The sequence below is a fragment of the Protopterus annectens genome, chromosome 2.part2, assembly GCF_019279795.1.
Source record: "Protopterus annectens isolate FY-2018-M chromosome 2.part2, PAN1.0, whole genome shotgun sequence".
In the NCBI taxonomy this organism is placed as follows: domain Eukaryota; kingdom Metazoa; phylum Chordata; order Ceratodontiformes; family Protopteridae; genus Protopterus; species Protopterus annectens.
This window is the reverse complement of record NC_056730.1, coordinates 506361045-506385428: the sequence shown is the minus strand read 5'-3', so window position 1 is coordinate 506385428 and position 24384 is coordinate 506361045. Positions and strand designations below refer to the sequence as shown.

The window sequence follows — 24384 nt, the reverse complement described above, 5'->3', positions numbered from 1 at the left end:
AAAATCTTGTTGCTGCCATTGGAATTGCTCTCGCATGGCATGTAAGGTTTCCCCAAAGGAGAATTCTTCTGGGGGAGAAGCAGCTGGAATAGATTCTTCAGCATCAGAATCTTCAAAATTGGAGAAAGGGCCTCTGGCTGGTCAGTTATGTCTGATTCATCAGCCGAATCATCAGAGGACACTGGCTCAGGGGGCTCTGCCCTAGGTCTCTTCTCTGGGGGCTGAGAGGCCCTGTCTGGGTGAGATTGAGATCCTCTAATTAATGAAATTAAATCTTCTGCCAAAGTAAGCATTTGAGAACTAGAAGAGGGCCTGGTTGAGGGGGGTTTAACAGGCACTGTTTTAGAAGTCTTGGCTGCTTTAGCCCTGGCGAAGGCCTTAATGGACATGGCTGCTGGAGGCCTAGCAGCACCACGTGCTGGGGTAGAGACATCCAAGGGAATGGTGTCTGATAAGTCATTGGCAGCCACCGTAGTGGATAAAACTTCTGAGGTCGGTTCAAGAGTTGTAGCAGGGGCCTCAGCTGTAGAGATAGATTCAGCTGTACTTTGATCAGTTTTCTCGGTTTCGGCCGAAACCGAGACACTCGCGGTTTGTTTAAGCATGGTTTCGGCCGAAACCGCGGACCGCGAGTGTCGGTCTTTATCTTTGCGTTTTTTGGCAGAATGTGTAGTCGGAGGATCCGACGACATAATGTACGCAAAATCAGAACCGAAAAACTGTTCTGCAAACTCCGAGCGACGCCTAAGCGTTAACGGTTGAAAGAAGCACAGGCCGAACAGGCTGCTACGTCGTGGGCTGGGCCTAAACAAGGCAGACAGTAAGAGTGGAAATCTTTATGAGGTATTTGTTTCCCACAGGTTAAACAATTATTAACTTTTCTGACATCGGCTGAGGCAAGAAAGAGTCCCCAACGGGTACTTAGCTTTAGAAGTCTTGAAGTAGTATTCGGTAGAAGTAATCTCTGGATCCGACCGACCGGCACTTGCGAACAGCTTCTGCTTGGCGCCACGGCAAGAAAGACTGAGGAAAATGGCGTCGGCTGATGCCTTTATACCCGAAGACCAACAGAGATGACGTCGGGTGAAGTGCGACATCAGCCGAAGCCGGACCCGGACTTTGGAATCCGGCCGACTGAAGGGCTGCCTGACGACAGGACAACCCAGCTGTTATGACTGCAGATGCATCCATGAAGGACATCAGAGGATGATTATTGAGTATCATACTTTATTCCCTAAGGGAATGAATTTGGAAATTTAAAATGAAATTTAACTTAATTGTCGATGTTATATATGTCAAAAATGAAGTTTTGTAATATTGATAAGTTAAAATGAGCAAAAGGTTGTTACATTTACACACAATGTTTAAATGATAAGAATTTATTGTATTAAGGAAATTTATCTAAACTTGGAGTGTTTAGTTTATTTATATTTATATATTGTGTAATTAATATTTAGAAATTTTTGTAGGTGGAGAAAATAAGGAAAAAAATGAATTTTAAATTGTTAAACAATGGAAATGTTTCTTTCCTTGGAACAGGTTTCAGTGGTGAAAGAGTTAAATGTTTTACATTATGATTTTTAATTAATTATGCTTAATTAATCAATTAATGCATATATAAAAGGACTCTGAAAATGTTAAAGTATGTCCCATTGAAGGCGAACAGCCGAGGTACCAGGATGGAAAGAATAAAGATGGATGTAAGCTACTTCTGTGTCTTCCTTTGAATTTCGTGGTGTTTATGTTTCTGAAGAAAATTGAGCTTTGCCTTTTGGAGGTGTATTGTTTCTGAAAACCTTATAAAACCTGTCAGGATTTTTCAGGAGCAAGGGGCAGGGAGTCGAAGTCAGGAGCCTACTGCAGAGGGCACAGAAGACTGCATCTGAGGAAGATCATAGTACCTCTTATGAATATCAGAGACCTGATCACAGTCCCACTTACACTCAATCTTATAGGAAACTGAGTCACCAAAATAATTTTCTCAAAAGGAGATTTAGGATCAAGACTCCTCTTCCTCAGAGCCACAATCCAAGAAAGAGGGAATCTGTGAAGAATAGGTCAAGGATTCTTCTTCAGCCCTTGGCCTCTTAAGAGGGATAGAAGACCAAGAGAAAGCAGGAGCAGAGCCCCCTTCCCAAAGGAGGCTTCAGAGCCATAAGGGCATTAATTAGACCTTAAGTAAAATTTTGCCATTCACTCTAAGGATTTCTGGGAACAGGAGAAAGGTGCCTGGTTTTCTGCTTTTTCTTTGAGGGAACATCAGCCCTAAAGATGTTAGGTGGCCCTCTACACCTAGTAGGTAACTCTTCTCTCACCAAGACTTCCGCTAGGCTCTTCGGAAGTAAATCAGCTGCAGTTCCCCCCTGAACATCCAAAGCAGACATCTTCAAGACCTCTATGGAAGTGCGAGAAGCCGGATCCATGCTGGCTTCAGAAGTGGTAGTGGCAGAGGAATCTGACTAAAAAAATGGGTGGTCCTCTGGGCTTTCGCCAACATCAAGAAAGACGTCTGGCGGAGGTGGCACAGGAGAAGAATCTGACTGAGCTTTCTTGGTAGTAGTCCTTGAGGATCAGCTGACCCTCAGGCCAGGAAGATTCTTCTACAGTGTCCTTAGCCAACAACTTAAGACATTGGTTTTCTAAATAAATTGCTAATGACGAGAGGTCTATGCAAGTTTTTCGGAACACATACCTGAGAAACTGTACAAGACGTATGGTCATGGGAAGCACCTAGGCAAAACAAACACTGCTCATGATGATTCTTATGGGGAATCTCCCACACTGGCATTTCCCCTGTCTAGATGACATGAAACCAACAACTAAAACAATAAAAGGAAGATAAGAAAACCCAATGGCACACTTACCTGAAAAGCGGCTCAGTAACCAGCAGATGAACGAGGGTTCAGACCAGCACCAAAAAAGTTTTGAGGATGGTACATTCATATGTCTGGAGCATTTCTCCCCGGGCCTCTGCTGAAAACAGGCTCTGTGGAACCTAGTCGGACATCCCCGGTCAAAAAATGTTAAATAAAAAATAAAAATAAATAAATGTCACCTTTATGCCCTATGACGTGTGACATACGGCATACCTATTACAACCTAAAGGCTTTGGTATACTGGCCGGATGTCGGGCTGCTCTTAGCAGGGGATCCCTATTGTAAAGAATACTGCCAACAGTGAAATGGGAAGGACATCATGAGTCATAACCCAAGGAAAACTACTAATGGATACAGGTTAATCTTCACATCCAAAATGTCACACACAAAAACATGGACATCTACATAGGGCAACAATCTTATCGAACAGATCTGGCCATTAAAATCATGCCATTTACCCATCTACAACCCTCCTTACTGCATGCTGTCCCCATCTTCATCAACTTATAAGCCTCAAAAATGATGAGGCTAGAATAATGCTATATATAACATGACATGTCAAGTTCTCAGCAAACCTACCTAAAATAACATCCTGTTGCACTCAAACAAATTAACCAGATTTGGCTACTTAACTACCTTTGCCTTACTCAGTTAAGAGCTGTACATTACGTCCCCTCTATCAAATCCCAGAAATGTCAAAAACAAGCCACGCTGCTTTTATGGCACATTCGAGCTGAGATTTCTTAAAAGTTCAAAAAGTACAGTTGTGTACCTACCATAAATGTAGATGTTCAAGTGCATTCACTGTTGCAGTCATTACACTTGGGTTATCCTGCTGGCAGGCTACCTGCAGTCGGCCTGAATTCCAAAGTCTTGGTCCAGTGTCGATTGCTGTCGCCTCTTCCCTGACGTCAGTGCGCCAGGGGTATAAAAGATGCAGCCAATGCCATTTTCTTCAGTTTTCTTGCCCCAGATGTCAGGTGCCCCCAAAAGGGTAGGATAAAAAAAATTGCTAAAAAAGCATGCACTAAAATAACAATACCTTCATCTGCAAGCAAATACACCACATAGGTTGTATAGGATAGAGAAGTACAGATAAGTCCCAGCAAAGAAAGGGGGAGGGTGGGTGGGTAACCTGGACTGCAACAGTGAATACACTCGAACATCTACATTTATGGTAGGTACACAACTGTACTATGTTCATCTTGTTTCACTGTTGCAGTCATTACACTTGGGTTGTATCCCAAAGCTGAGGTTGGGCGGCTGGGTCTAAATAGAATTAGGAGTAGCTATAAGGCCCTGCAAAACTGCAGTGGCAAAGCCTGCTCTGGATTTAAAGTAAAGAGGCAAGTGGTCGCGCTAAGTAAAAGTGTGCACTGAAGTCCAAGTTGCAGCCTCCAAAATATCCTTGGTCGGTACTCCTTTGAGGAAGGCTGCTGAGGTGGCTGCTGCCCTGGTAGAATGTGGCCTAATGGCCTTAGGCACCGATTTACCATGTTGTGAATAGCAGAAACGAATGCAGTGTCCTATCCATTTTGAAATAGTCTGCTTTGAGATGGCCTTTCCTTGTGATCCTGCAGCATATGCCACTAAAAGTTGCTGAGTCTTTCTGAAAGCTTTAGTTTTGTCCAAGTAGAAGCGCAGCTGTCTGTGTATGTCCAAATAATGCAAAGTGTCTCCCCTTTATTCTGATTGTTTGGGTAAAAAGTAGACAAATGAATGGTTTGGTTAAGAGCCACACTGGACACTATCTTAGGCATAAATGTTGGGTTTGTCCTTAGAGAAACCCTGCCCGGATGGAAGATAATGAAAGTTCCACAGCCATTAATGCCTGTAACTCTGAGACTTTTCTTGCTGAAGTTATTGCTAGGAGCACAGCTGTTTTCGATTATAAGAATTTTATGTCAGCTGTATTGGCTGGCTCAAAAGGAGGCATTGAGTTTTTCCAAGACAACATTGAGGTCCCATGCAGGTACTGGTGCTCTCCTTGGAGGTCTTATGTTTTTGGCCCCCCTGAGGAACTGCCTAAGCAATGGATATGAAAAAATAGGTGGGTCTGTATTGTAATGAGCTGAAATGGCAGAGGCATGGATCTTAATTGATGAGAATGTAAAATCTGAGGAATATTTGGAACAAGCGTGTCAATTCCTTGTGCCTGGTTCCAAGCACATAATCTCTTCCATTTTTCTGCATAAGATTTTCTGGTGCTGGGCCTCCTGACCTCCAAAATGACATCCATAACCGCTTTAGAGAGAGGTGTATTCTGAATGGTTACAGTATCCTCTATGCAGCTAGATTTAGAGTTCCGAGTTGGCTGTGCAGGACCGGATTGTTTTGTTGGGTCAGTAAATGAGGAATTTGAGGCAATGTCCAGGCTGGGCCTTGGGACAAGCTCCTTAGGATTGGGTACCAGTGCTGGCGTGGCCAATCCGGGGCAATCAGTATCATTTGTGGCTTCTCTTGTCTGACTTTTAGGAGTATCTTGGGGAGGAGAGGCAGTGGAGGAAAAGCATATACTTTAAGGTTGTTCCAGCTGAGTGACAGGACATCCACTTTCCATGCTTGTTTGTGATAAGTCCTTGTGCAGAATCTCTAAAGTTGGCAGTTGTGAGGGGGGGCAAAAAGATCTATGTCTGGGCGTCCCCATTTCCTTGTTATCATGCTGAAGATTTGTGGATCTAGTTTCTACTCGTGAGGGTCCATGAGGTTTCTGCTTAGTTCGTCTGTCAGAGCATTTGTTTTTCCTGGCAGGAAAAGTGCTTGCAGGTGTACTTCATAAGTCAATGCTGTGTTCCACAAAATCATGGCTTGTCTGCAGAGGGGGTAGGAATGTGTGCCCTCCTGCTTGTTTATGTACCACATGACTGTGGTGTTGTCAGTCTTTATTGGCAGCTGTCCTGGATGAAGTAGGTCCTTGAAGGCTGTCAGGGCATTTTGTACAGCTAGCATCTCTTTTTGATTGATGTGTAGATGCCTTTGGCTTGGGGGCCATGTGCCCTGAATACATTTTCCTGCCATGTGGGCCCCCCAGGCATAATCTGATGCATCTGTTGTTAGTGTTTGCCTGGCTGTGGGTAAAGTGAATGGCTAACCCTTGTTGTGGTGACAGGCCTGTGCCCACCATCGAAACTCCTGTTGCAGGCAAGGAATGAGGGAAATTAATGATTCCAGGCTGTGGCAATGTTGAGTTCAAACACTTTTTAGGTACCATTGTAGTTTCCTCATATGCAATCTTGCATATGGAATTAGCAGAATGCAGGAGGCCATGTAGCCCAGAGCCTGCAGAATTTTTCTTGCAGATAACTGGGTCTTTGTTTTCGAAGAAAGAAGTCAGATGCCTTTGTTTGTCTGGCGTGAGATAAGCCATCTGGGCAGTTGTATTTAAGCTTGCACCCAGGAATATTATCTTTTGAGAGGATACTAGTTTTGACTTCTTTTCGTTTATTGTGTATCCTAGGCAAATTAGTAATCTTTTTACAAGCGCCAGATGCTTTAGTAAAATGTCTTTGGCCTCTGCTTGAATAAGGCAGTCATCCAAGTAGGGATATAGTTGAATTCCTTTTTGTCTGCAAAATGCAATTACTGGTGCCAGGCATTTTGTGAAGACCTTGGTCGCAGTAGATAAGCCAAAGGGCAGTGCAGAGAATTGGTAGTGCTTTGAGCCAGCTATGAATCTGAGGTATCTTCTGCAAGACTGTCTGATTGGGACATTGAGGTTCAAAGTTACAAGCCAAGCCTTTTTGCCCAGCATGGGCAGAAGCTGCTGCAGAGTCAACATTTTGAATTTCGAAATGTTCAGGTAAGTATTTAGAACAGACAGGTCCAGAATCAGTCTCCATGCTTTGTCCTTTCTTGGCATTAAGAAAAGCCTTGAGTAAAATCCTTGTCCCTGCTCTTGTTGTGGCACTGGCTGAATAGCCCTCATGTCCATGAGGGATGAAACTTGGTTTTGTGCCTCCGTCCATTGATTGTGTGGCTGGTCTGGCATACCTTTTGCCTTTGGAAGGGTGTGAAAGTGGAACCTGTAGCCCTGAGAGATGGTATTTAAGACCCATTTGTCCCGGGTAATCATGTGCCAATTGTGAAAAAAGTGCTAGCTTTCCCCCTAAGGGTGCTGCCAAAAGATAAATGCTTGGCATTGGCAGAGGGAAGTCATTGGGACTGTTTCCTATATGGCTGTGATTGGTCTTCTCTGCTTTTGGAGGTAGAAGCACCCCACTGTTTGGACCTGTATGAGCCCTGGAGCTGTCTGCCTCTACAGCGTCTGTATTTACCTCTTTGTGGCCTGTCTGACACGGGAAAGGACCAATTTTTAGAAGGCCAGTTCCTGCTAAATCTGGGTGGCTGCACCTTTAAGAAATCCTTCACTGTCTGCATAGATTTAACTTTATCCTCCATTTTCTTTAACACCTATTCTGCCTTAACACCAAAGTATCATGTTGTAATGGAGCATCCAATAATTTTGCTTTAACATGATCAGGCAGAGTCTGTTCTTTTAACCAAGCATGCCTTCTAATGACCGAGCCTGTTACAGCGGCCCTGCAAGAGGCCTCCAGAGAATCATAACCACATTGCAAAGTATGTTTTCCCACTTGTTCAGGTGCATGCAATAAATCCTACAATTCCTTGTTCTCAGCACATTCAGAATTTGTCAACATTTTCTGTTTTAACAGAGACATTAAATATTGCTGATATTTAAGCATATGAAACTGACAATTTAAAGCCCTAACAGCCAAGGCAGCAGAAGTGTAAACTTTTTTCCCCATCTGTCCAGTGTCCTAGAATCTCTATCTGAGGGGACAGGGTATTTTGCAGTAGCAGCTTTGACCCCTTTGGGACCCTGTGAAATAGTTTCTGGGTCAGCAGCAGGGTTTTTATATAGAAATTTAGGAGAATCTGGAACCCTGTAGTATCTGTCTGGCTTAACAGATGCAAGAGGTAGAGAGTCTGGAGACAGGCCGGACTCTGAAAAAACATCATCTACAATGTCTAGAACAGGAGGAATAGCAAGAGGTCTGTGCTGAGGAAGTAAAAAAAAGTCTCTGAGCCTTTTTGTAGAATCTGAATAATCTTGGCTCTCCCAGTGGAAATGCTCCCTCATGGTATGCAAGGTTTCCCCAAATGAATAATCCTCAGGAGGAGAAGCTGAAGGAATAGATTCTTCAGCATCCGAATCCTCATAGGGAGGAATAGAGTATCCCTGTTCTGAAGAGGAGTCAGAGGAAATGGAAACCTAATCAGAGGAATCGTATTCAGTGTCTTGCCTAGGCATCTTATCAGGAGGGGGATGGGAGCCCCTGATCAAAATAATTAGGTCTTCGGCCCTGTTTCTTAGGCATGGAAGTCTGTCCTGGAGAATGCTGTACTTGTTTTTTTCGTCTTTAAAACTGTTTTAGTCTTTGTCTTTGATGGTGACGTTAGCTTGATATAAAGCTGTGTAGGTCTGAAAACACCCTCAGAAGCCGATGCCTGCTCAGCGGCTCTGGACCCATCTGAGGGATTAGGTTCCGAAGGCCCAGTACCTTGAGTATCCAGAGGCCTAGCTGTCTCCACGTGGGAGTCAGAGGCGGCCTGTGGCTCTGAGGTAGCAGGTGTCAGGGGCTGCGAAAGCACCTCACTGAGAACCAGCGAACCGGCGACTGGCCTAGAAGAGGCTTCATAGTCGGTTTTGGACCTCGGATGCCTGTCCTTTTCTTTTTCCTTGCACTTTTTATGAACTCTGGTTGTCAGCTGTTCCGACAGCATTATGTAGTTAAACTTTGGCCAAAGTAATGAAAAGCAAAATCGTACCGACGCTTAATAGTGCGTTGGTTAAATTCTAGCACAAAACCGACAACTAGCAACGTTGTGGTCAGGGCCTAGGCAAGGAATACAGTAACAGTGAAAATACTTATGAGGTATTTGCTTCCCACAAGAAATACAATTGTTAACTTTCTTCTGACATCGGTCTGGAGCAAGAAAAAAAGTTTCCCCAATGGGGTACTTAGCTTTATTGAAGACTTCGTATTTGAAATTCAATTTTGAAAATCTCAGGAGTCGGCCGACCGGCACTTGCGAACTGCTCTTTCTTCGGGCACCGCGCGGCAAGAAAGACTGAAGAAAATGGCGTCCGCTGCATTTTTTATACCCCTGGCGCACCAACGTCAGGGAAGAGGAGACAGCAACCAACACCGGACCAAGACTTTGGAATTCAGGCCGACTGTGGGTAGCCTGCCAGCAGGATAACCCAAGTGTAATGACTGCAACAGTGAAACACGAACATCCTTACAGCTACCCAAAAAGCACAAACCTGTTACAGGGAAGCACTACATTCTATTCATACGTTTAAACTCTGGAACACCCTTCCTGCCCTCTCTTAGGAAGATTATCAACCCAACATTCTTCAAAGCAAAACTTCTCTTCCTATAAAAAAAAAACACTGACACTGTTCATGCCTTCTTGGATGGTCTTCACTCCCCTCCTTAGAACTCTTGCTCCTAACTTCCTATCTTTGCTATATTTCAGCAATCTTATCTTTAATAACAAATGATTCAGAATTGAAACCTTTGCTTAACACAAAATCACATTTAGATAGCAAATCATGTATTCGTACTGTCCAAATTATTACCAGAACCATTAATCATATACACATCCATATATCAATATATTTTACTCAAAAATTATTTGTGATACCATACATCCTGTTACTTTTTTATCTACAATACTTGTCATTCAACTGTTGCACTGTTTCTCTCTACTGTCACAGTTTATATATGAGACTGTATAAATTGAGTTCTCTGTGGAGCTCGTCTCCTCAGGCCTCCGCTAAAAGGGTGGGTATGTTCCGTTTAATCTGGCTTTCTAAGGCCACAAATGGAAGTAAATAAATTAAATTTGGGGGGGGGGGGCTCGTACTAAAACTATTATGCTCTACATTCAGAGTAGATACTGAGTAAAACCTCTCGACTAGCTAGCTTTCCTGTCTGAATTTACTGCTAAATCTTTCATACTTCATGTAAGCCAACTCTGGTGAGGTTATAGTCAAGAGGAACAAACAGTATATAAAGTAAACACATATAGGAAACAAAATGCTACTTACTTCTGAAAGGAAGGGCCTTTTAACAAAGAGCGCAACAGGCTGGATTACATCTGCTACTGTGAAAGGCCAAGAGCTGAAAATGCAGAAACAAAAACAATGCATCTAGCAAGACACCACAATAAATCATGCCTGTGTAAAAAGTAATAGAAGACATTAACATGAAAAACAGAATATAAATAAATAAATTAAATTAAATAAAACAGCACTCTTCTGATTGTCTAACACAAGTTTAAAGCTTGTCAAATTACTGGCACCAAAACTATTTCACAATAACTGCCTCCCAGTCTGTCCGTGACTGCCATTTTGTTTCTAAAACATTGTTTTAAATTAAAAGTTATGTACTCACCATAACTAGGCATCTGTATTATTAATTTTTATTCTTCCTCAATGAATAGGTTATGGATCTGATCCTCGAATCAGACTTGGATCCAACTCTCGAGCTCCTCCCTCTACCCATAATGCTCTAGTCCATCCCCAGCACCTCAGACAAGAGTTTGCTGCCACAGACTCTAAATTAAGTAGTTAAAGGAAATGGCAAGTAATAGAATAAGTCTGAAACCTAGAACTATAAGTTCCAGAAAGAACAAACATCAGGCCATTCCAGAAGATTATACGAAGGGTGATGGAGGGAGGGGAAGCTGAAGAAGAATGAAAATGGACAACACAGATGTCTAGTTATGGTGAGTACATAACTTTTAAATCTGATGCTGGCCTTTTCATTTTTCTTCAATGAATGGGACAGAGTCCCCAGCTATGTGAATCTTAGGTGGCCCTCAAGGAAGGATATTCTGGAGACCCGCTGAACCAAAAGCAGCTCTGCTTCTGGAGATTAAGTCCAATTTGTAATGAGTAAAAGGTATGAACACTACATCATTTGACTGCTGCACAAATATCACTGATGGAAGTCCTTCACCAAAAATAAAATGAAGTTGACATGGATCCAGTTAAGTGGGCTTTAGGCGATTTGGTAGTGAAATGCCTTGTTGGGAATAGATTCAGGAAATGTAATTACTTATCCATTTAGCCAATGCAACTTTAGACACAGGATAACCCAACCAACTTGCTGAAAATGAGAGAGAGGGGTGGTCTGATTTTTTTACTTCTTTCGTTCTGTGTAAATAAAAACATTGTGTACATCCAGAAGATGCACCATGTATTCTCCTTGGTTTGAAAAATGCAGTAAGAAGACTGATAAATGAATAGTTCTCAATGTTAGATTCAAAAAACACTTTAGGTAAAAAGGAAAGGTTTGTTCATAAAGTAACCCTGTCTTTATGAAAAATAATGTACGGAGTCTTTGATAGAGTCTGGAGTTACAGAGATTCTTTTAGCACAGGTGCTAGCCACTAAGTACCCTGTTTTCCAAGGTAGATATTTTGTCTAATATATAATATAAAAAAAAAATAATTTTTTGCTGAAGGTTCAAAGGGTTTTTAAGTCTATTCCTAAAGTACTACTGTCAAGTCCCAGGGAGGTGAAGGATGGGGGTCTAAATAAGAAGGTGCCCTTTACGAAAGCTTTACACAACTTAGAAGTAGCTAAACCGTTTTTGTCCCCTTCATGGGAATTTGATATAGCTGCCAAATTAAGTTTAATCGTGGAAAAGAAACTAGCACCTTCTTTGAAAAGAGCAGCTAGAAAATCTAGTACAGCAGGCAGTGGGGCAGTAAAATGGTCAATGTTGTTTCGTAGAGCCCAAAAAGAGAATCTTTTCTATTTGTTCTTGTAAACCCATCTGGTGCAGTTTTTTTGCGAGGATAACAACATAGCATATACTGGGGAAGAGAGCCTGTGCTGTCTGGCTATTCGTGGAATTGGAGAAACCATGCAGTTAGTTTGAGGGCTGGTATATTGGGATGATTCATCCCTGAGGGGTGTGAGAGAAGAGCTGGAGTTAGGACCAGTATATCAAGGAAGGAAAACCACACCCAAGGAAGCCACAAAGGAACAATGAGTATGACTGAGCTCTTCAAAAATTTCTACAGAAAGCAATTTGGTTGATCAAAGGAAGCAGGGAATAAGCGCAAAGGAGATTAGACGGCCAGACGTAGACTACAGCATCTCTTGGTGACTCCGCCTGAAGGGGGGAATCAGGGTAAAATACCTGGCTGCACTTGTTGTGGGGGAGATGCAAAGAAGTTGCAGCAAGGGGGGCCCCAGTGATGGAAAATTTTCTCTGCCACTGATTGCTTCAGAGACGACTTGTGAGGCATCAGAATGGACCTGCAGAGTTTGTCCACCAGTATGTTGGATTTCCCTGGAATGTGCATTGTTACTAGAAAGTGGTTGGAGGAGGACTGCCCACTGCCATACTCTGTTAGCCTCTTGGAAGAGGGGGTAAAACTTGGTTCCCCCTTGTATGTTGATGCACCAAACTACAGACATGTGGTCTGTTTGAATCGCAACAGATCCCTATAGGAACAGCATCTTGAAATGCCTGCAATGCTAAAAGGACTGCTCTCATTTCCAGGATGTTGATATGCAAATTGGGGGGAAACCACATGCCTTGGACCATCCTTCCCAAATAAAACCCCCACCCCAATTGGGAGGCTTCCATGGTCACTGTGGCCAATGGGGGAGGGAGAACAAAAGGCCAGCCTAGGTAAATGTCATCTGACTGGATCCACCAGTGAATATGGTGTTTGCATAATTGTGTAAGCTTGACTGGAAATGACTGGGGTTGTCTAAGAATAGACCACTGAACAGCTAGAGTCCACTAAAGAACACACAAAGTAGCGTGATAAAGGAGGTAGAAATATTGCTGCTGCCATGGACCCTAAAGCTTTGTCTGGCTGGATGAGACAGAATTTGATGAACCCTGAGATCACAGTGTGATTATGCAATGAGTAGGCAAAGATGCAATCTGAGTTGTTGGGTTCAGATCTGCACCAATAAACTTCAGCTCTGTACTGGTGTCAGATCTGATTTGGCACAACTGACTGTTCTACCTAGTGAGCAACAAATCTGGAGCAAATATTCCCTGGACTGTTGTAGGAGATGCATGGTAGGGGCGGTGAGGAGACATTCATTTAGATAAGGAAACACTCAGAATCCTTTTGTCTCAAGTGAGCTGCCACCACTGCCATACAAAACACCCTGGGGCTGTGGTGAGTCCAGAAGGCAGGGCTCTGAATTGGCAGTGACTGGCTACCAGACAAAAGTGTAATTGTCTCCAGGAGTGCCTGTCTATTTTGATGTGATAGTACACACCCTGAAGATCTTTGGTGCACATCCAATCATCCTTGCTTAGAAATGGCAGAATGGACTGAATTGTGTCCATTTGAAACTTTGACTTTTTCACGAATTCATTTAGTTTGCTTAGATTCAGAATTGGTCTTAGGTCTCCTGTCTTTTTGGGCACTAAAGAAACGCTCATTAGTTCTGAATCATGTTTGGTCTGGTAGGACCTCCTGAATACTTTTTGTCTAGCAACTTTTGAATTTCTTGTGCTGCAGCCTTCCTCTAACTGGGTGGAACATCTTTTTTTTTTGGAGACTGGAATCTGGGAAAATGGTATGAAGTAAAGTACAGTTTTGTACCTACCATAAATGTAGATGTCCGATAGGTATGCATCTGCAGTCATAACATATGGGTTGTCCTGCCTCAAGCAGCCCTTCGGTCGCCCGGATTCCAAAGTCTGGGTCTGGCCTCGGCTGATGTCGCACTTTCCCCGACGTCAGAGCGTCTGGGGTATAAAAGCATCAGCCAACGCCATTTTCCTCTGTTTCTTGCCCCAGATGCCAGGTGCCCTCTAGGAAGGCCACATTTGGAGAAATGCCATAAATTCCAAACATTTTCCAAAATATATACATATATATATATACAAACAAATACACCATAATAGATCCCCCAGCTAGCTAATGGAGGGGTAAGCACCCTAGGAATACCACAGAGGGGAAGGAGGGAGGGTAAACCTGACTGCAGATGCATACCTATCGGACATCTACATTTATGGTAGGTACAAAACTGTACTATGTCCTTCAAGGATGCACCTGCAGTCATAACATATGGGTAGAATACCATAGCCAATCTGGGGGAGGAGGTACTAAGAAAAAGGATGGTGTAGTTAAGATACCCTGCAGGACTGCTGTAGCAAAACCTGCTCTGGATCTGGAGTATAAAGGTAAATTGTAATGTTTGGCAAATGTATGCACTGAGCTCCATGTAGCAGCTTCTAAAATGTCCTTGGTAGCCACCACTCTTAGGAAGGCTGTAGTGGTGGCTGTGGCCCTCGTGGAATGAGGCCTAATGTTTGCAGGAACAGTCTTTCCATGAAAGGAGTAACAAAATCGAATGCAATTTCCTATCCACTTTGAAATTGTCTGTTTGGAAATTGCTTTTCCTTGTACCCCAGCAGCATATGCTACAAGGAGTTGGTCAGTCTTTCTGTAACTTTTAGTTCTGTCCAAGTAGTAGCGTAGTTGTCTGTGTATATCCAGAGTGTGTAGAAGTTTTTCCCCTTTATTTTGTGGATTTGGGAAGAATGTAGGCAAGTGAATAGCTTGGTTCAAGGATACCCTAGATACCACCTTTGGCATAAAAGTAGGATTGGTTCTCAATGAAACTCTGTCCTGATGGAAGATAAGAAATGGCTGTACTGCCATTAAAGCTTGTAACTCAGATACTCTTCTTGCTGAAGTTATGGCCAGAAGGAATGCAGTTTTCCAAGACAGAAATTGTAGATCCGCCGATGCTGCTGGTTCAAAGGGAGGAAGTGTTAGTTTCTCCAGCACAAAGTTGAGATCCCAAGTAGGTAAAGGTGGTTTCCTTGGAAGATTGAAGTTTTTGATTCCTCTCAGAAATTGCCTGAGGAGAGGATGCGAGAAGATAGGTGGATCAACATCGTATTCTGCTGAAATTGCTGAGGCATGAATCTTAATGGAAGAATAGGACAGGCCATTGTGGAACAATTCTGCTAAGTATTCCAGAATATGTGCCATGCTCGCCACTGTCACATCTAAGCCTTTTGTTGTGTTCCAAATGAGAAATCTTTTCCATTTTGCTGAGTATGTCTTCCTTGTGGAAGGGCGGCGAGCTTCCATAATAATGTCCTTTACTCTCTGTGATAAGTTATTTTGAAATTGTTCTGCGTCAGAAGAAGTGGCCATAGGGGGAGAGGCCACGGTTTCGTCTGACATGCTCTTCAATAGTGGGTACCAGTGCTGCCTTGGCCAGTCTGGAACTATCAGAATCACTCTTGGCTGTTCTGCCCTGATCTTCAGTAAAACCTTGGACATTAATGGGAGAGGTGGGAAGGCATAGACTTTTAGAGCTTTCCAGCTGAAAGAGAAAGAGTCCACCCTCCAAGCTTGTGGGTGGTATGTCCTTGAGCAGAATGTCTTCAGTTGATTGTGGGGCGAGGTGAACAGATCTATCTCCGGCTTTCCCCATGCTTGTGTTATGAGTAGAAAGATGTCTGGGTGCAGCATCCATTCGTGTGCATCCATGGTAGTTCTGCTTAAGCTGTCTGCCAGTGCATTTTCTTTCCCTGGCACGAACTGGGACTGTAGTTGGATACTGAGTTTCAAGCATAGTTCCCATAGATTCATGGCCAGCCTTCATAGAGGGTAGGAATGCGTGCCTCCTTGCTTGTTTATGTACCACATGACTGTGGTGTTGTCTGTCCTTATTAACAGGTGGCCTTGATGGAGGAAAGGTTTGAAGGCCTCGATTGCGTGTATCACTGCCAGCATTTCCTTTTGGTTTATGTGCATGCGCAGCTGCCCTTGAGACCATAGGCCTTGGATACATTTGCCCACCATGTGTGCTCCCCAGCCTCGGTCTGAAGCGTCCGTGGTGATGGTTTGTTTTGTTTTTGGTTTGTTGAAAGGCAACCCTCTGTTGGACTGGCAGGCTTGAGCCCACCACAGAAATTCCTTTTGAAGGCAAGGAATGATTGGTATCAAAGTTTCCAAACTGTGACTGTGCTGAGACCATGCACTCCTTAGGTAACATTGTAATTTTCTCATATGCAGCCTGGCCTGTGGAATCAGAATTATGCAGGATGCCATGTAACCCAGGGCCTGCAGGATTTTCCTTGCAGTTAGCGGAGTTTGTCTTGTCAGATTCAAGAAGTAATCCGGAAGTTGTTTTTGTTTTTCTACTGTGAGAAAGGCCATTTGGGTGGTTGTGTCTAGATCTGCACCCAAAAAGGTTATCCTTGGGGATGGAACAAGTCTTGATTTTTGGATGTTGACTGTGTATCCCAAGGCCTGTAATAGGTGGATGGCATAGTCCAAGTCCTTTATCAAATTTTTCTTGTCGTCCGCTTGTATAAGGCAGTCGTCCAGATATGGGTAGATTTGAATCCCCTGAAGTCTGCAGTGTGCAATTACTGATGCCAGGCATTTCGTGAATACTCTGGGCGCAGTAGATAAGCCAAAGGGAAATTGAGAGAATTGATAATGCTCTGATCCTGCAAGAAATCTGAGGTGTCTTCTGCAACTTTGCTGAATAGGGACATGCAGGTATGCCTCCTTGAGATCTAGAGTCACCAGCCAAGACTCCTTGCCCAGCATGGGAAGAAGTTGCTGTAGGGTCAGCATCTTGAATTTTGGCACAATGAGGTAAGTATTCAGTGCGGACAGGTCGAGAATAGGCCTCCACTGATTTTCTTTTCTTGGAACAAGGAATAATCTGGAGTAAAATCCTTGGCCTTGTTCTGGAAGAGGTACCTTTTCTATGGCTTTCATTTGTATTAAGTTGTTGATCTGCTTTAAAGCCTCTGCCCTCTGATTTGGTGGCAGGTTTGGCATTCCGTTTTTTCTTGGCAAAGTGTGGAAGTGGAACCTGTATCCTTTGTCTATTATTTGCAGTGTCCATGTGTCCCTTGTAATGTAATGCCAGTTTTTTGAGAATAAAGAAAGCTTTCTGCCCAATGGTGCTTCCAATTGAGCCCTGGTCGGCGGAATCAAAGGAAAGTCATTGAGTCTGTCCAGGTGTGGTAGTTGTTGCTGTTCCTGCACTACCTCTCTGGTTGGTAGGTTGCCACTGACTGCCTCTGTAAGAGCCTCTAGCTTGCCCTCTACCTCTGGGACGCCTGTTCCTGCCCCTCTGGGATCTGTCCGAGTCTGGAAAGGACCAATTCTTAGTAGGCCAGTTTCTGCTGAATCTCGGTGGTTGTACTTGCAGAAAGTCCTTAACTGTTTGCACAGATTTTGCCTTTTCTTCAAACTTCTTTAAGACCTCCTGAGCCGAGGAACCAAATAATTTAGCTTTAACATGGTCTGGTAAAGATTGTTCCTTCAACCAGGCATGCCTACGAATAACTGCCCCAGTCATAGCTGACCTACATGAAGCTTCCAGTGCATCATAACCACACTGCAAAAAATGATTACTAACCTGCTGTGAGTTATGTACCAGATCCTGAAGGGATTTACGGTCAAGGGGTTCAGAAGAGGAAAGCTTCTTATGCAATTCATCTAACAAATACTCTTGGTACTGTATCATATGAAATTGACAATTTAATGCCCTCAAGGAAAGAGTTGCAGAAGTATGTACCTTCTTTCCCCATCTCTCTAAAGCTCTAGACTCCCTTTCAGAAGGTAGAGGATTTTTGGCAGTGGCAGCTGCAACCCCTTTTGGGCCCTGAGAAATAGTGTAGTGTCTCACCAAAAGAAAACTCTTCAGGAGGGGAGGCCGAAGGGATAGATTCTTCAGCATCAGAATCCTCGTAGGCCGAATAAGCCTCCTCCTGGTGATCTGACAACACAGATCCATCCGTAGACTCATCTGAAGAGTGCTGGTCAGAGGGCTCAGTCCTGGGCCTTTTGTCTGGTGGTGGTTGAGAGCCCCTGTCCAGGTGAGGCTGAGAACCTCTAATTAAAGAGATAAGATCCTCCGCAAGGCTGAGGATCTGAGAACTAGAAGAAGGTCTCTGAGAGGTAGTCTTGGGAGGCAAAACTTTAGCAAGTTTAGCAGCTTTAGCCCTGGAAAAAGCCTTAATGGACATGGAAGCAGGGGGTCTGGCTGCACCACGTGCAGGAGTAGACTTATCCAAAGGAATGGTGTCGGACATTTCCTGGACACTGGTTTCAGTAGGTAGCTCAGTAGCAGACTCAGCCGGGGCCTCCAGGGCCGCGGTGGTCGGTTGAGTGGATTCGGTTAAAGGAAGTACCGAGGAGACTGTTTCAGCCGAAACCGAGACACTCACGGTAGGCCTAACCATGGTTTCAGCCGAAACCGCGGGCCGCGAGTGTCGGTCCTTGTCCTTCCGTTTTTTCACCAAATGCGAAGTTGGAGTCTCTGACGGCATCTTATATGCAAAAGTAGCCCCAAAGAATTCCTCTGCAAACTCCGACCGACGTCTAAGAGTTCGTCGGTTGAAGGAAGCACAGGCTGAACAGGCCGAGACGTCGTGGTCTGGGCCTAAGCAAGGGAGGCAGTAAGAGTGGAAATCCTTATGAGGTATTTGTTTCCCACAAGTTAAACAATTATTTACTTTATCTGACATCGGCTGAGGCAAGAAAGAGTCCCCAACGGGGTACTTAGCTTTTTCGAAGTCTTCGGTAGCTGAATCACAGGAGCTGACCGACCGGCACTTGCGAACTGCTTCTGCTTGGGGCACCACGCGGCAAGAAAGACTGAGGAAAATGGCATCGGCTGATGCTTTTATACCCCAGACGCTCTGACGTCGGGGAAAGTGCGACATCAGCCGAGGCCAGACCCAGACTTTGGAATCCGGCCGACCGAAGGGCTGCCTGAGGCAGGACAACCCATATGTTATGACTGCAGATGCATCCTTGAAGGACATCCTCTGTAAATTATTTTTAGCACCCAGGTATATTTTGTTATAGTTGCACAGGTGTCTGGGTGCAAGAACAAATGCCTCCAGAGGTGGGCACTCAGGCAGCACTTCAAGAGTGCTGAAAGGGTCTATCCGGAAAGGAATCTCAAATTCTGACATTGTGGGCCTCTGCTGCATAGAGGGCAGCATCTTCTGTTAGAAATCCCTTGTCTGCCTCTGAAAGAGTTGTCTCCACATGAATCCTGGAAAGGTTACAGAGATTTGCAGAAAGTACAGTTTTGTACCTACCATAAATGTAGATGTTCGAGGATCTCCATTGCTGCAGTCCTTACATATGGGTAGTCCGCTGTCCACAATCGGCCCGAATACCAAAGGGCTAGAACCGGCGTCGGTCATCGGCGCCCGAGACTGACGTCAGTACGTGCCAGTACAAATGCGCATGACTGACGCCATATCCTCAGTCTTTCTTGCCTCAGACGTCAGAATGCAAAAAACACCACCCAAAACCCAACCTAAAAAAGAAAAGGGGGATGGAGGGAGGGAAAATTGGACTGCAGCAATGGAGATCTTCGAACATCTACATTTATGGTAGGTACAAAACTACTATGTTCTTCGTCTCCCATTGCTGCAGTCCTTACATATGGGTAGAATCCCAGAGCAACGGAAAAAAGGGAGGCTGGCTAACTAAATAGCATTAGGAGCTGCTAACATGCCCTGTAAGATTGCAGTGGCAAACCCAGCCCTAGACCTAGAATAAAGAGGTAAATGATAATGCTTTGTAAAGGTATGTACAGAACTCCAAGTAGCTGCCTCTAGAATGTCTTTAGTAGCTACCCCTCTCAAAAAAGCAGTAGAGGTGGCCGTAGCCCTAGTAGAATGAGGCCTGATCCCAACTGGAACATCCTTTCCATGATGAGAGTAACAAAAAGCAATACAATGGCCAATCCACTTGGAAATAGTTTGTTTCGAGACAGCTTTCCCTTGTGAAGTCAAAGCAAAAGAAACAAATAATTGTTGAGATCTTCTGAACTCTTTGGTTCTGCTCAAATACCTTAACTGCCTATGTACATCCAAAGAATGCAAAACTTTTTCCCCTTTATTTTGGGGGTTAGCATAAAAAGTAGGCAAATGTATAGATTGGTTCAATGCCACATTAGAAATCACTTTAGGCATAAAAGTAGGATTAGTACGTAAGGAAACTCTGTCCTTGTGAAAAATCAGAAAAGGTTCCACTGCCATGAGGGCCTGTAATTCAGATACCCTTCTAGCAGAAGTAACAGCCAACAAAAAAGCAGTCTTCCAAGACAAGAACTTCAATTCAGCTGTAGCTGCAGGTTCAAAAGGAGGCAGAGTCAGCTTTTCTAAAACAAAATTAAGATCCCAGGCAGGAGTAGGAGCTCTTGGGGGTCTTATATTCTTTGCGCCTCTAAGAAACTGTTTAACCAATGGATGTGAAAACAAAGGAGGGTCACAATCATAGTGAGCAGAGATAGCTGCAGCATGCACTTTTACAGAAGAGAAGGACAAACCCTTGTCCAATAAAACAGTCAAATATTGCAATGTACAACTCAAATTAGGCAATTTGACATCAAAGCCTTTAGCTGAACCCCAAAGAAAAAATCTCTTCCATTTATCAGCATAAATCTTTCGAGTACTAGGTCGCTTGGCTTCCAAAATAACATCCAAAACTTGTTGAGGAAGCTGAAGGCCCTCCTTCTTTAAAACAGAATGCGCCAGGCTGTCAGGTGTAGGGATTTCACCCTGACATTGAGAAAATGATTGTTTTCCTGAGACAATAAGTGAGGAATCTGTGGTAATGGCCAAGGTGTCCCATGAATTAAGCTCCTCAACAGAGGGTACCAATGCTGACGAGGCCAATCCGGTGCTATAAGGATCATGCAAGGTTTGTCCCTCCTGACTTTCAACAGTACCTTTGGAAGAAGAGGCAAAGGAGGAAAAGCATACACGTGAAGGTTGCTCCAACTGAAGGATAGTGCATCTATTTTCCAGGCTTTTGGATGAAACAGCCTTGTGCAAAACAGAGGTAGTTGGAAATTCAGAGGAGAAGCGAACAGATCTATGTCTGGAGTTCCCTAAGCCATGGTCAACTGAAGAAATACCTGAGGGTCCAACTTCCATTCGTGAGGATCCACAATCTGTCTGCTCAGAACATCTGCTAAAGAATTTTGTGCTCCTGGCAGAAACTGTGCTCGAAGAGTGATGTGCAGATTTAAAGCAGTTTCCCATAACAGCATTGCTTGTCTGCAAAGAGGGTAAGAATGAGTTCCCCCCTGCTTGTTGATGTACCACATGACAGTTGTGTTGTCTGTTCGAATCAACACCAGTCCTGGTTGAAGTAGGTCTTTGAATGCTTCCAAAGCAAATTGAACTGCCAGCATCTCTTTCATGTTGATATGCAAGTGAAGTAGCTCTGGGGGCCAAAGGTCTTGAATCCATTTTCCTTTGAAATGAGCTCCCCAGGCTGACTCCGAGGCGTCTGTCGTTAATATCTGACTTGCCTCTGGTTGGGTCACAGAGTCCCTTGTTTAGGTGACATTCCTGAGCCCACCACACAAATTCTTTCTGAATGCAAGGTAGAATCCGAATGACAGTGTCCAAATCATGGCTGTGTTGAGTCCAAATGCTTTTGAGATACCATTGTAGCTTCCTCATATGCAGTTTGGCATTGGGAAGTACTAGAATGCAAGATGCCATGAACCCCAAGGCTTGAAGGACTGTCCTTGCAGTCAGCCTGGACATTACTGATAGCTGTTGGAAGTATAGGTGTAGATTTCTTTGTTTGTCCAGGGTAAGAAATGCCATCTGAGTAGCTGTATTCAGTCTCACACCCAGAAAACACATCTCTTGTGAGGGTACTAGACTGGACTTTATTTCGTTCACAGAATACCCTAGGCATCTTAAAACTGTCGTTACATACTGTAGATGTTGAAGAAGTTCGTGCTTGCCTTGAGCCAGAATCAAACAGTCGTCCAGATAAGGATAAATTTGAATTCCTTTTAGTCTGAGAAAAGCTATTACTGGAGCCAGGACTTTTGTGAATACCCTGGGCGCAGTAGACAAGCCAAAGGGCAATGCAGAGAACTGATAATGCAAATTCCCATTCCGAAATCTCAGGAATTTCCAGCAACTGGGCCTGATAGGAATGTGAAGGTAGGCCTCTGAGATCCAAAGTTACCATCCAGTGATCTCTGCCCAGCATAGGTAACAGCTGTTGTAGTGTTAACATCTTGAATTTTGGAATTTCCAGAAAGGTGTTTAGAATGGACAAATCCAGAATTGGTCTCCAAGTATTTCCTTTCTTTGGCACTAAGAAAAGACGGGAATAAAACCCTGTGCCTCTTTCCGCAGAAGGAACTTCCTGTATTGCTCCCAACTGAAGCAGAGAAGAAATTTGTGCCTGTGCTTCCAGTCTTTGCTGATGAGGCACATCCGGCATACCTTTGAAAGGAGGGAATGTGTGAAAATAAAATTTGTAGCCTCGATTTATGTCTAATACCAATTTGTCTTGGGTAACCAAATGCCAATTCCTTTTGAAAAGTCCCAGTTTTCCTCCTAGAGGAGCTGCCAGCAAAGCAGAGTCCGGCAGCTGAAGACACAGGTCATTGGGTCTGTTTCCGAAAGGACTGACCCCTGCCCTCCCCAGCAGAAGGGGTAGAAGAACTCAAAGTCCTAGAAGTAACAGGGCCCTGAGAGGAAGCCCTACCTCTACCACGCCTCGACCTGCCCCTAGATTGAAAATCCGAAGAGGGAAAAGACCATCCCTTAGTAGGCCAATTCCTACTGAACTTAGGGGGCTGAACCTGTAAAAGTCCTTAACTGTCTGCATAGACTTAGCTTTTTCCTCCATTTTTTTCAAAACTGATTCTACTGGAGGGCCAAAAAGAACATCAGATTGCAGAGGAGCATCCATAATTCGAGCCTTAACATGCTCTGACAAGGTCTGATCTTTAAGCCAGGCATGCCTGCGAACAACTGAACTAGTAGCAGCCACCCTGGAAGAAGCTTGTAAAGCATCAAAACCACACTGCAAAGAATGCTTACCAACCTGGTCTGAAGCATGCACTAAATCCTGAAGCTCCTTAAAGTCAATACCTTCAGCTAAAGCATCTACTTTACATTTCAATTGTCCCAGCAAATAATTTTGATACCTGAGCATATGAAACTGACAATTTAAAGCTCTCATAGCCAAAGTAGAAGAGGTATACAGTTTTTTACCCCACCTATCCAGGGCCCTAGCATCCTTGTCCAGGGGAACTGGATTCTTAACCACAGAAGCCCTAACACCTTTGGGGCCTTGAGAAATAGTTTCTGGATCAGCCCTAGGACTCTTATATAAGTACTTGTGAGCTTCGGAACCCTGTAGTATCTATCTGGTTTAACCGGGCAGGAGGCAGAGAGTCTGGGTTAAGGGCAGCCTCAGAAAATACATCCTGAACAACATCCAGTACAGGGGAATAGCCAAGGGCCTATGCTGAGGCAAAAACAAGAATTCTCTTAGCCTTTACGAGAATCAGAATAATCCTGGCCTTCCCATTTGAAATGTTCCCTCATGGAATGCAAAGTCTCAGAGAAAGAAAAATCTTCTGGAGGGGACGAGGGAGTAGTGTCCTCAGCCTCCGAATCAGAATAGGGAGGAAATCCTGAAGTTCTTCCACAGAGGAATCTGACTCATTGGAAGACTGAACCAAACCCTCCAACTCTGTCTCTACCCTGGGCCTCTTCTCAGGGGGGGGGCATAGAGCCCCTAATTAAAGTAATCAAATCTTCAGCCATCTTTAACATGTGCTTCCTAGGAGCTGGACCCTGGGGACTAGCACCAGCAGGGGCTGACTTAGACTTAGAATGGCTTTTGCTTTGAGAAGGAGGAGGCCTAACGACCCTATGAGGGGAGGGAACCACCGACACCTGAGAAGCACCCTCAGCCTGGCCTAACACAGGAGAAGCCACTTCCTGTAGTAACAAAGGCTCCCCTTGAGACTCAGGTAAACTTTCAGAAGGAGCCGCTGAAGTAGTCGGTGGTTCTACAGAACCAGCGTCCGGAGCGGACGACTCATCCTGTTTGGACTGCAAAGACCTCTCTTTGCGTTTCTTAGAAGAACCAGGCATCGGAGAATCTGACGGCATGTTGTAATTACAACGTTTACCAAACACGAGCCTAGCACAGTCCAACCGACGTTTAATAGTACGCTTGTTAAAAGTAGCACAAAAGCGACACCCAACAACGTCGTGCTCAGGCCCTAAACAAGGAATACAGAGTGAATGGTAATCCCTATGAGGAATCTGTTTCCCACAAGAAATACAGTTATTAACTTTTTCTGACATCCGTCAATACTGAGGCAAGAAAAGACAAAAGTGTCCCCAACGGGGTACTTAGCCCAACTTGGTCTCCGGTCTGAAACTCGAAAACCGACAATTCCAGAACGCCGAACGGCACTTGCAAATGCTGCTTCTGCTTAGGACCATGCGGCAAGAAAGACTGAGGATATGGCGTCGGTCATGCGCATTTGTACTGGCACGCATGACGCCAGTCTCGGCGCCGATGACCGACGCCGGTTCTAGCCCTTTGGTATTCGGGCCGATTGTGGACAGCGGACTACCCATATGTAAGGACTGCAGCAATGGGAGACGAAGAACATCCACATTTTCTTACCACCTGTCTGATT

General features: G+C 44.3%; 1 protein-coding gene across 1 annotated transcript in view; it reads right to left on the bottom strand.

The window, feature by feature from the left end:
• AUP1 (AUP1 lipid droplet regulating VLDL assembly factor) overlaps positions 1–24384 on the bottom strand; it is an 831864-nt gene that overhangs the window by 309630 nt on the left and 497850 nt on the right. The window contains exon 5 of the mRNA XM_044064448.1: positions 9955–10027. Within this exon, the coding sequence (XP_043920383.1) occupies positions 9955–10027 (73 nt within the window). The remainder of the gene's footprint in view (positions 1–9954; positions 10028–24384) is intronic.